This window comes from Nestor notabilis, unplaced genomic scaffold, assembly GCF_000696875.1.
Source record: "Nestor notabilis isolate BGI_N333 unplaced genomic scaffold, ASM69687v1 scaffold6939, whole genome shotgun sequence".
Lineage (NCBI taxonomy): Eukaryota > Metazoa > Chordata > Aves > Psittaciformes > Psittacidae > Nestor > Nestor notabilis.
The window spans coordinates 16,487-29,805 of NW_009944015.1; the positions used below are offsets into that span (position 1 = coordinate 16,487).

General features: G+C 41.5%; 1 protein-coding gene across 1 annotated transcript; it reads left to right on the forward strand.

The window, feature by feature from the left end:
• Positions 1–210: 210 nt before the first annotated feature.
• CA4 (carbonic anhydrase IV) lies at positions 211–6,574 on the forward strand (the record flags this gene model as incomplete). The annotated part of the gene is made up of 7 exons (XM_010022222.1): positions 211–264; positions 716–886; positions 3,452–3,609; positions 4,267–4,359; positions 4,629–4,692; positions 5,171–5,334; positions 6,386–6,574. Coding segments are annotated over 7 exons (893 nt in total), but the record flags the coding sequence as incomplete, so codon positions are not given.
• Positions 6,575–13,319: the final 6,745 nt, after the last annotated feature.

A 13,319-nucleotide genomic window follows, 5' to 3' on the forward strand; every position in this document is an offset into this window, starting at 1 on the left:
CCCACCTCTCACCAGCCATTGTTCATGTATTTAAGAAATGAAACATCTTTCTCTAATAAAATTGGGCAGACAACACCAAGACATTGTCATCACTGTGTGAGGATTACAGGTTACAAATCCATCTCACATCTGCTTTGGTGGGGGGGTACAATTTCTGCAGCTTTTCATTCAGCTGATTGTTAATATTTGATGGCTTTATTGTCTTTGCAGTTGGACACCAGTGGTGCTATCAGTCACAGAAGTGTGCACAGCCACACTGCAAAGGTACTGCTGAACAATTCATTTTCCCAATCACATTAGTGTTTGGATTCTTCTGTTTTGCAAAGGGCTTCTTGATAGAAATAATGCAGAAAATCACACAACTCAGCATTTAATGCTGCATGATCACGTTAAGTGTAGATGTAAGTGCTATATAGGACACCTAAAGAATGGTATTTTGAAGATACCAGTGTTATGGGCTAAATATTAGTTTTGTTTCAACCATGGATAATGCTACAAAGTATTAGTATTTTAACATATTATGATCTATGAATATTTTAAGACTACAAAAATGATACACTAAGAAAGTTGCGGGATTACATTCCAACATCCAAAGACCTTTTCTTCAAAGATGTCCCCAGTTTCCCAAGCAAGAACAAATTGACTGTTGGGTGGTTTGGGGTTATCAAGGATTTGCAGTTTACAGAAAGAAATTATTTTCTTCCTCCTTAAACAGCTCCTCAACAATGGTATTTAATAGATGCCAACTGCAAAGGGAACAAACAGTCACCTATCAATATTGTCACCAAAAATGTCATCTACAACAAGAACCTTAAGCCACTGAATTTTGAAGGATATGATGTGAAGGAGTCTTCAAAATGGAACATAGAAAACAATGGACATACAGGCAAGTGCTGTCAAATATGTTGTCATGGGATTTATTTGTTCCTCTTCTTGGGACCATCCATTCACCGTGGGCAAGATTAGATATAACTACTGCTACTTAAAAGCAAGTAAGCAAAAATAAGATAGCACCCCTGTATTGCAGAAGTTAAACTTTCAGAACACCTTCTGAACCAAGGCTTTCTGGGAACTTTGTGGGAGTTGTTACCTAGTTTTTGGGTTCTGGAAGCAGCCCTTGAGTATCTCAGCAGAAAAGTGGTTCTGTGCATGTGCAGAAACAGAACTCAAGATGTTCAGGGAACGTCTAGATCAAACAACTGCTAGGACTAGAAGTGGGAAGTGCAGGGGTTCAGGACAACGGGGTTGGCAGAGGTGTACGATTTCTGCTGAATGCTCCTATGTGTTTCATTTCTGGGCTTGACCTTTCTGCCCCTTGCTTCTGCACAAAGAAGAGTTCTGCTGAAGAGGAGCATAATCTGAGAAAGCCATTCAACCAGTGGCTCACAACATGTGTGTCTTACTAGTTCTTTAATAACGAGCTGAAATCTTCTTAGATTTCAACCTGTTTTCTCTGCACTCAGAAGTAATCATCTAATGGGAGTTTGCTGATCAGCTCCTTACTGATTCAGTAAACAGTGATTCAGTGATCAGCAAATCAGTAAACAGTGAATCAGTGAATAGTGATTTAAAGCTGGTTTACTTCCTCCACTTTTCTTCACTAAAAACAGTACTAATGATGGCACTTCAACAATATTATACTAAATTACCTTTAGAAATAAATCTGTTATCCTTTTTTTTCCTTTTTAATGTTATTTATATACAACATCTCTCTATGCCCCATCCCTGGCAGTGTTCAAGGCCAGGTTGGACATAGGGGCTTGGAGCAACCTGCTCTAGTGGAAGGTGTCCCTGCCCATGGCAAGGGGTTGGAACTGGGTGAGCTTTAAGGTCTGGGATTCTATGATTCTATAGGTGTTCTTAAAATCTTTGATGTTTGGGGTTTTTTTTAAACAGCTAAGTCCCTAAAGTGGAAAGTTGCAAATGGCAAATATTTCCTTAGCGTAGAATGGAAAAGGGAAGAAGGCAAACAGCTGGGTAGGTTTTCACGGCCAGAGATTCTAGTTTAGAACATCAGTATTTTGACAGATCATAAGAAAAAGACATATTTTGACTTTCCACTAGTATATGGGCTTTTCCATTACAGAATGATATTCTAGAATCTCCCTATTACAGTGGCGGTGCATAGAAATCTCTTTTACACACCACCTCACGTTCATAAGGATGGGTCAGATCTTTCAACTTTGCAGCCATGCAAAAGAATTAGTTTTTCAATCCAGGCTTTTAAAATTTCTTCCTTTTGAGGGTAACCAATTCCTGTGATAAAATGAGTACAAAATTGGAACTGTTATTGCTTAAATTACAGCTGCAATTAGAAGCTCTGCGTGAGATAAGGCTGTCATTATGTTCTATGATGTGCAGACAGCAAAGGTCAGTGTCTCCAAGGTCCTACAATCTAAATAAACAAAGCCCACAAAGATATGTTACTCATCCATTTACATATAAAAAAGAAAACTGACTCATACAAGCTTCCAGTTCATTTGGAATTCAGAACAGAAATGAAATCTCTGGGGCTTCAATCCAGGTTAATGCAGCCTTTCCTATGGAAAGAGAAGTACTATGCTTAATGTAGAGGTCTTAACATTATAAAATATATCACAGATGTCTCAAGCACAGGGAGTGATGGTGATCTGTAACTGGAAAAATAGCTCCTAAGAAAATGTTGTTTTGCTGTTAACAACAGATCAAGCATTACTTTAAATAGATATAATGAATTAGATGCTTAGGCTTAAGTTGCAACACTGAACTCAATAAGAATATCTTTAAAACCTGACTAAAACAAATGTTACAGTGCAGATGATAGAAGATAAAAAGATGCTTAAAAATCAAATAAACCATGATCAAGTTTGCTTTTAAGAATACTTTGATACAGGGTGTTCTCCTAGACAATAAATGAAAGAATATAGGGTCTTCTGAAAGGTCTGAGTAGCTCTGACTCCTGGGGTTATAATGGCAGTGAACAAATCCCTACAAATCCCCTCAGTGCAATTAAGGAAAGACTGTCCATTACCCTGGTTTCTTCCAAATGCAATTAGTTGATGATACTCCAAAGGATACACCAGTGGATGCCATAAAAGCCTATAAACCCCTTTCCCTGGAACAATCCAAAGCCGTTCTCTGTCCTTTTCCTCTGTTTTACAAAGGGAAACAAGTATCATCAAATTTATGTTACTTATTCAAGTGAGGTAATGGGTAGCTCAGCTCGCCAGCAATAAGGCTCTACACAAGTCATTCGAGTCCACAGAGCAAATCAGAGGTAGAAATGGGAACAGAAGCTCCATGTCCTCTGCCATAGTGGGATGCCCAAATGCCTTTGTCAGTGCTCAGCTTCTGGAACACTCAGAACTTCAGGATAAATTTGAATCTCAAGAACGTACATCTCTCTACTCTCCTGCACTATTAATGTATGATCTGTTTGGGGTTTTTCTAACAACTTATTTGTTTTCCCCAGTTAAAGTAGCATTAAGCTCATCCCCTAAAATTGGAGGTGGAGGTCTGGGAAGAAAATACAAGGCGATAGAATTTCATTTGCACTGGGGAGTCCTGGATATGCAGACATACCTTCCTGGGTCAGAGCACAGCATAGATGGAGAAAAAGAAGCCATGGAGGTAGGTGAGACTGGTTTTGGATTATTGCTTTTACTCAACAACTTTGGCCATTTAAGATACTGGTGCACAAAAATCATTGGCTCTTACGAAACCTCAACAATAGAGATAAAGAACTGAGGACATCTTGTTTGCTAACCAAAGGACAACTGCTAAACATCAGGACACACACTACTTTTGCAAAGGCACAGGCCAGACGATAAATCTGGAGTTATATAACCTTTTGGGAGGAGAACTATTTCAAAGTCTATACAGCGATTACGCTCTCAGACTGCTTATCCAGATTATATATTAATTTCTGGGACTGCAGCCATGAATTGACCTATGCAACCAAAATATTCTCTTCAAGGCAAGACAAATTGCCAGTGCTGATACACATGGATTGGTGGAAGAAAACCACCCCCCTTTCAAACCAGGACGTAAAAATCCATGAAACCCATGAAATCATTGTTGATGAATGTTTGTATCAAATTATAGCCTACTTATTGCATAGTTCCTGCCTCAGGCCAAGGACCATGAGCTGCTGGTTCCCAGCCTGTGACCAGTCAAGCAGCTCAGGCCCTGCTGCAGCGCAGGTGCAGAGAAGCAACCAGGCTGCATTCACACCACTGAACTGTAGAGGAAAATGAACAATAATTGGCCTTTACTGTTGTGTTACAGCTTCATGTTGTCCACATAAGAGAAGATGCTGCGGATATAACAGAAGCGAAGAAAAGTGCAGATGGTGTGGCTGTGTTGGCATTCTTTGTAAAGGTATGTAGCCAGGTTTTTAACTGCCCAGCTCAAATCTAGCAGCAACTTGGCTGAGTCGTCGATTGTGTTAATGTTATGATAGTCCAAGACCTCAGCCTCTCTATCTTCTGCAAGCATCAGGACCAGCACTTAGTTCCTTTACCCTTTCCTGTATTCTGCTTGCTGTTATCTTTTAGCCTTATGGTTCTTTTCTATCTTATTCACAATTAATTCAAAGCAACCAGTTGTTGGGAAATGCATGATTTGGAATCAACGTATTTCCATTTCAGGTTGAAGAAGAAAATAAAAACTATGCAACTCTAGTCAAGGAATTAGAGAATATTAAATACAAAGGTAAGACACTTGTGTTGGTCAAAACACAACAGGTATTTATTTTGAGCACATATACTACCAGCTAGTTCATGGTCCAATCCTGTTATACTTACAGTAGATACTGTTACTTGAAAGTCAAAGCCAAAAGATAAAAGTTTGTCAAGAACTCAGAGCATCACAGATGGGAGAAAATCTAGTTCTCCATATTTGCAGTGAAGAACCCCCACCCAGGACCAGAATGAGTCTTCCTGCTTCCACAAGAAGGAAACACAGTGAGAAGCAAAACATGCAGAGTGTTAACAGAGCTGTGTGTGAGCTGTGCTGGGTGGGATCCTGCAGCTGGCACCCAGGGATTCACAAGCAGCGCAGTGTGGCTGCCCTGGGTGGCGTGGGGAGCGTGTGTGGGGATGGGGCTTTACGTAGCCACATCTGAGGACAACTGTGAACAATACCCAGAGCTGTGCTTGTTACAAGAGACATTTCCACGTGGTTTGTCTAGGGCAAACGACACAGATGGACCCTTTGCCACTGAGTTCTCTTCTCCCGCCTGAGGAAGACCTTGGAAGGTACTATCGGTATGAGGGCTCCCTCACCACTCCTGACTGTTACGAGGGTGTCACCTGGACCATATTTGAGAAGCCAATTGAACTCAGCTTTTCTCAGGTAAGTCACAGAGGGGTAGCCTGGATGATCTGCTGATGGTTGTTTGCCCCTTCGGATGCCTGCTCAGTCACACAATTTAACCTAGGTTTGTTAGCAGCTCTGCTGCTTTCTTCCTATGACACACACATGTGCTTGACATTAGCCAAAACAGAGTCCCTCGTGGCAGCTTTTTGACCCTGTTAAATCGTCGCTCAAAAAATGGGAGGAAGGGGAAATGACAATGTGAAAAGAAAGCCAAAGAAACCCCACAGATAAACACCTAGCTCAGTGCTTCAGCAGCAGCACTTCCACTGCTGTCATCTGCTCACTCCCAAGTCTCACTGCTTTTCTCCTAATGCCATATCAGGTTTCCAGAACAGAATGCTGCAAAATCCAAACTTTGAGTCTATCAGCATCAGCTTTAAGCAACCCATTTTTGTCCTAGAGATTGGAACAGGAGACTGAATCATGACTGCCTCGAAAATACAGATTGTTCAGCTAACAGGATCAAAAACTTCGGATGTCCTGGTATGGACTCTCAGCAGAACTGCAGCCAGCACAGCCTGGCCAACAGCCAGCAGCTGTGGTTTAGTTCCTTACTTGAGTTGTGCTCCTAATCACTTCAGCCACAGGGCAGTGCTCAGCCACACACATGCCAGCATAGCACAGGACACAAGAGTGAGCACCTGCTTGCTCTGGGCCAGCACCATGATGCAACAGTCAGGAATCTGAAGCAAAGAAAGAAATCCTAATACTCTTGGTGTCACTGGGATGTGATGGACAAGGACAGGACTATGTGCGTCAAGAGGACTGGTATAACCAGGCCCTTGAGCTGGACAAAGTGTTTGGCTCACACAGAAAGGAAGTGCCCACAATTTCCAAGGTTAAAAGAAGTCATGTGTTGGTGACCTCTGGCAATAGCCTCCATCACATTGTTTCCTGCAAGGTTTATGTATCCGTACAGTTTAAAACCAGACTAAGGCACTGCAGATTTATAGCACCAGAATTTACCCCTTCTCCACAGTGTTCTGTGGAAAAAGGATTTAACAATCTTTTTCTTTTATGTCTGCAGATTTCTCAGTTTTCAGCACTCCACTTTGATGGGAGGAACTCAACTTACATGACCGAAAACTTCCGGCCTGTTCAGCTCCTGAATGAGCGCAAGGTGTACTGGTCCAGTGCCAGCACGCTCCTGCCTGCTGCTAAGGTTTTAATGTTGGTCCTGATGCTTACGTACATCCTGAGTTCTCTTTCCCAATGAACACTTCTTACCTCATTCAAAGTTCTGGGCTTTTGGGAGTTAGGTTTTTTTTGTTGTTGGTTCTTTGTATCAAGTAGTCTCTCGGCTCACGAATCATATCTCAATACAGAATTTAACCTTGTCTTCCTCCAGACACTAACCAAGGACTTCTGCTGCTGCTCTTACATAAAATGAAACCCATTGCACTAAATCACAAGAATTCAAAGGAACTGTAAGATAAAGCTATGAAGAGTCAAATTTAAACCAAACAAACACTTAAAGAAAACATTAGGATGGATTATCTGCAAGCCTGTAGTTCTAGCACAATACTGGGAGGACACTTTACAAGCTATACAGAGGACCTTCAAGAGGAATCTGTTCTTAAGTGCCTGTGACGGGTTTTGTTTGGAGCATGTTTACATTCAGCACTGCAAACCAGGAAGATGATAGTAACATGTGGAGTAATTCTTACAATCCCTACGTTGTCCTACATGAAGGTACAATACAGAGTAAAGAAAAAATGCTCACACATCATTGAGCATCTGGATCATCCTGTGTAGTGAAGGATATGTGACAAATCTCATCTGTACTAATACAATTTTCCCCTCTTCTTCCTTCAGAGTATCTAAAGTTAATGTTTAGATCAGGATACTGGATCCCTTTCACCTAATCTACTGATTCTGGATTTCAGGCTTCTCTATTAAGCTTATTTATTCAGCCTAGTACAGCATCCTTCTCTGGGATGCCCATGGCTAATATGATGTGCTAGAAAGAAAAAGGGAGCTCAACCCTTGCACACTTGTGGAAAGGGAAGTTGCACATCTGTGGAAATTCCTTCTCTTTGGAGGGCTGCGTTTGAAGCATGAGACTTTGATGATCCTTTACAGTTTTCATTTGCCTAATAAAATGGGACAGCGCAAGAAATGCATCTTTCTAGTGCCACATTTTGGATTTTTTTTAGCTGCCAGTTTGAACATTTCAATGTGAACTTTTCCTTCTTTATTTTTTTTCAGTAATAACATACCTGCAATATTCACACATGGTTAAAATCCAGAGGTTTTCCAAGAAGATTGTGATTTAAACTGTTTTCTTCAGGCCTTACGCATTTACTTACAGAAAACCTCAATATACTGGGAAATGGGTTTCCTTATATTATTCCAGTTTTCTCTCTGAAGACAGTTTTCTTTGGCTAATGCCATGTAAGATGTTACAGTTTCTTTTAGAATTTTAGATTTTGGCCACACCAAAGTAGGATTTCGTATTAGCAGACTTGTATTTTTTTCTTTAGGGCAATGTTTGCAGAGAGGACTTTATGCTGCAGCTGTGTGGCTGTTTCCAGGAAACCATGGCAGTGAGGCTAACCACAGCTCACCAAAGAAGAAAAAGCAGGGGGGGAATTATATTCATATTTAACAATCAATAACATAAGCTTAAAAAACTACATGGGAAAGAAAAATCACCTTTTCAGTTTAGAGGAATGATTAAGACTTTAACTGCATTTTTAGCTAACTGAAAACCTTTTGAGAAGCAAACATAGATGAAAGATTAAAGTTGAGCAGAGACCTATATTTTCATTGCCTTGAGTTTTTATTTCCTTTGTCCTTGCTGAAGAGGAATTCACACAACACTCATTCAGAAAAGGAATGTGACTTTTTTCCCTATTTTCTTCATAATGTTTAGGGTTGGGTTTGCATTTTGGGGAGGAATAGAGGGATTTACAGTACATTGGGCTATTTCTGATGCCAGTAGGCTCCTGGAGATCTCCTTTCACATTTGGCACATGGGCATTATCTGCACACAGCACAATTGCTTCGAGGGTGGCACCTTGCTCAGCACAGCTGGTGCACACACCCAGCCCAGCAGGCAGAGGGGACACAGTGTCCTTGCAGTGAAGGAAAGGGCAGCATCGGTTTACCCAGTGTAACTTCTGTACAAACACTTGACTACCTAGTTAACCAGGATAAACAGTTGCATACTTAATCACCCAACCAATGAACATCTCTGTGTTTGCTATTTCCATTACATCCCTCAACATCGCACAAGTAGAGAATGCAGCAAGAAGTTAAGAGGAAAGAGGCTTGGTTTTCATGCTGTTGTACAAGATGTAATGAGTGTAAATACTCTGAAAGGCCCATATTTTAGTGCTCTTTCAAGATTTACAAGCAACATAGTAAAAAGCACAATCACAGTACAAAAGTCCTGTAGGAATGATAGCTCCTGTTTTAAAGACCTGTGACGTGAATACTCCTCAGGATGCCTCCACTGAGAACAATACCTTTTGCACTACAAAAGCTTCTTCTATCTGCTGGGAGTGTGTATAAGAGACCACCATCCCCCACTGTTCAGGTTATTTACTAAATTCTGGAAGTGATTCTCATTTCATAGGCAGCTCTCTTAAGGATGATTGGAAGAAACTATGGAGGATCTGGGTCAACTGTTAATTATTGCTAGTGATAAATGATAAACTGGGGGGAAACTTCTTAGTAGGTAGTGATTCAGTTTACCATGTAGACAGTAATAAGTTATGATGTGGAAGAATCTTATTTACCATAAACTATATTAAATCATAACTATGATGAAGAATAAAAATGCTGAAGAGATGCTTAGTCCTCTGTAAACACTCTTCTGCACAAACCTCAGCACGAATAAAATCTGAATAGACAAGTATGACTATTTTTACAGAGAGAATCTGAATTTTACACCAGTGAGGAGAAGGGAAATGCTACAACCTGCATCTCTGTCAGTGATTTAGTTCAATCTGTTCTTTGTCAGAGGCACCTCTTTGCAACCACACAGACACGTTATGTTCTGGTGCAGGACGTGGCAATTACGGGACTAGTATTAATGCAGTGAATGAATACAAATCTACAGGAAAAGCTATTCAATTTAAAAGCCAGTAAAAGACAGGAAGGCTTCGAGTGGGACATTTGGTTTTCTTTTGTGAAGATAGTTATGGAAAAGTAATTTGCTATTCCAGAGGTAGCTTCAGGCCCTGATTTTCAAGAATTTTGTCTATGCTACATTTGGCATGAAACTTCTTAATAGTGCAAAGACACTAGGAAACAACAGTAGCTGCTGAAGAACAAATAGCCAATCTGTGTGTGATAATACAGGAAAGGGTGGGGAAAGGGACAGAGATATTTAGAAAGACACAGAAAGAACAGTATTTTCCCACGTACAGAGAAGTTAACCTTAGTTAGACTTTGCTAATCCATTTCGCGTATGTTGGAGCCAGAGTTGAAGACAGCTCAGCTTCTGTGACTGAAAACTGGAGTACAATAGAAAATGAAGCAATTCCAGAAACTATAATTCACTAGAGAGGTATTGTCAGGTTTAAAACAAAAAAGACAAGCAGGGGCTTTGTCAGTTTGCATCAAGTCGGAGGTAGATTACCATCTGGACTGCAGAAAAACAGATGCATGGACCGATCACTTTCAAGAGTGCAAAGACATTTTAGGAGATTATCAACATTTGGACGTAGCTTTGTATCATGGCTCAAGCTCTTATGAGAGCTCTGTCCTTTGGAAGCAGCTGGCATTTTGGTTTAGGGCTTGCCTGCAATGGCTGTCATGGTAAAGTCCATTCGCTGTAAGGTTGAACAGTGAGCAGGGACTCACCAGACTTCAGTGGGTCTTCCCCATTGCTGAAAATAAACCAAGCTGACATTACATGGTTTTGTATCACACATCCAAAAAGCAGTCCTTTCCCAGCTGTGCATTGGACCTTGGCTGGAGTGCAAGCCTTCAGAGGTCCGAGAGGTGAAGGAGCACATATACCACATGAACACAGGCTGCCCAGCTTCACTCTTTGACAACCATTGACAAGGGACGGGGGAGCAGGGGGGGATGACAGGAGGGGCAGGCACAAAAATAATTCCTAATACAATATGTTTTCAGCAAAACATTTTCTCAGGAAGCAGAAAGAGACAAGGAAACGCAGCCATTAGTCACAAGAAATATATTTACCTTATCCACCAAGAATTATAACAAATGTGCCAGGTTCATTGCATGGTCAGCTCCTCCTGCTGACAAACACAACCTCAAAATGCACTTTTTTTCTGTACAGAATTAGTTTTCCATGACTGCTTGGAGAAAAGGTTAAAGCTTTTTACTTCCTTGCCCATCTAGAAGTGAATTTCACAGTGAAGACAGCATTTGCTAGCACAGTCACATAAAATATCCATCCATCCCCCTTTAGCCAAAATGAAGGATACAGAGAAGCCTACCTAGAACCCCCGGCTGGTTTTGAGGTTTAATGTGTTAGTAGCACATGATGTTAGTAACAACCGCTTCTGATCCAGAGACAGAGGAGGCCCATTGCCTAACACTGCACCTTGCACAGGAGGTAACACTCCACCACAAAAATTACTTTGGATTCGATCATCCTAAAGGTCTTTTACAACCTAAATGATTCTATAATGATTCTATGAAAAATGATTGTGCTTGGAGATGTGAGGCTCTTTTCAATAGAGTTAAAAGTGGTGATTTTTTTTACTCAATAGAGTAAAAGTGGTGATTTTATTCCCCTGACCACTACAAACGACATAGGATTTAGAGACACTTCAATTATGAAGAAACAAATGTCATGGTAGCTCTGTGCAGAGATGGCTGTGGAAAATGTTTCATTTAGGAGAAAATAATATACAGATGATTTAAAAAAACCCAAAGGAAATGTAGGATTCACTGGTGAATTAATGTGTCCGTGGAAAAGCCAATAAAGCTCTAGCTGAGATGCATTGAAGAAATACACATGAGGAAACCAAGACTAGTGACTGCTGCCGCACTGCCCAGCCTGACGGGCTGCTCCCTGCAGACACAGGGGCTGACCACAAGCCTGTGGAATCCTTCCACAAGCAGCATCTAAACCCCACCTCACTCATACAACGTGTTTCTCACTTGCTGCTTACAGAGCCTTGCAAATGCATCTGCTTTAACACGGGGCGATGCAGCCATAAGGAAGTAGCCGAGGCACCCGGCAATGCTCATCTGTGGCATCCCCTACCCCAGGCCACTCAAACCTGAGAAATCCGTGCACACCTTGTTTTTCCCAGGGTTATTTCCCTCTTTGCAGTCTCCCTGGCAGATAGGACTGACTCACCACTTTGCTGTTTGCAGGCTGTGGGAAGCAGCAGCGTGGCCAGGCTGGGTGGCGAGGCTGCAGCACTGGCTGTCACCAAAGCTGGGTCCAAATGGCAGGCAGGGCAGCCCTGCTGCTTAAAAAGTGAGCTGAAAGGAAAAAAAGAGGGGAAAAATAAGGAAAAAATAGGAGAAAAGAGAAAAAGAAAGGGAGAAAAAAGACCCTCTTAGCACAGCGAGTGACCCACAGATCTCACCTGCTGCTGGCCACCGTCTTCTAAGGGTCTCTGTTAGTCAGGCTGAGGGGAGCCCCCATGCTGCAGGTGTCTGCTGGGACCTGTCTCAAGAGTCATAGAAAGGACCTTAAGATCATCTAGTTCCAACCCCCTGCCATGGGCAGGGACACCTCACACTAAACCTTGTCACCCAAGACTCCATCCAAACTGGCCCTGAACACTGCCAGGGATGGAGCATTCACAGCTTCCTTCAGCAAAGAACAGAAGAGCTCTGCGCTGCCTTCCCGTGACACGGGTATTGTAGCATCAGGTGGCAGAGAAACAGCAGCAAACAGTGCAAAACTCCTTAAAAGCAGCATTGCCTCAGGCTGGCTGTGGAGCCCGCTGTGAAGTGGCTGCAGGGAATAGGGGTGACATTTCCAATGCATTTCCAGCCCCCGCTGGAGGAGCTGGGTAGCCACCAACATGGACTCAAGGATGTTGGGAGCACAAGCAATGGAGCAGTGTCAGCAGCATCAGCAGGGGCCGCAGTGATCTCCTCAGGCAGGCTGGATAAAGCCGAGGCAGTTTGTCTTCTTGATGCCCTCCAAACTCTTTCTGAACAGACACAACTCATTCAAGCAAACTGGTGAGAATGGGAACATGCAGTTCTCATGATGAAGTTTAAATATTTCCTATTGAACCTGCTGTTTAGGGCTTTTAGTATCAGAAATAAATCCATATACACCCATAAAACCTGTTTGGAATTAGTCACACAAGTAAAATTATGAGTGTAATAAACTACTGCAATTAATTGAAATGTTTTTGGGACATGAATTCCCTTTTTGCAGTTGAACGCAATTTGCATTTAAAGTTACATTATAAAAGGCATAAGACCGTAATCAATTTGGGTTATTTTATTATCTTTTACTTATTAATATCTTCTGAGGCGATTCAGACATCTAGTATTCAAACATATTCTGATTACAAAATATCCAAACACCCGACACTATTTATAACAATAGTTTTTGTTTTCCTACAATTTAGCTCCTCATAGCTGATTTTTTCCATGCCCTTTCTTATTATTGTATGGAGAAGCTCAAAAAATATATTAGTTTTCATAGACTGAAATTACCTTCATAATGTCAACATCCATTCACTTCCCACGTTACTGAGACTACTCGTTGTTCCCAGCACGTAGGAGAATGATCTCGATTGATTAGCTTCCAGATATGTGTGGTTATGAAGAATTTATGAGAGAAAGGAAGGCAGAAGTGTTACATTTTGCTGATTGTGCTGATGGTGAGATTAAACCCTGAATAAGTCATTTTCTGTCAAGAACACTCTATCTGAAAACCTCGAGACATTTGGAGTTTGTTGTACATGAAACTCTCAGCATTACACAAAAGACTTTTTTACATGCAGTAAAACATAATGTTTTATGTCCTGGAACCCAGCAGCCACTGCTGCACCTAT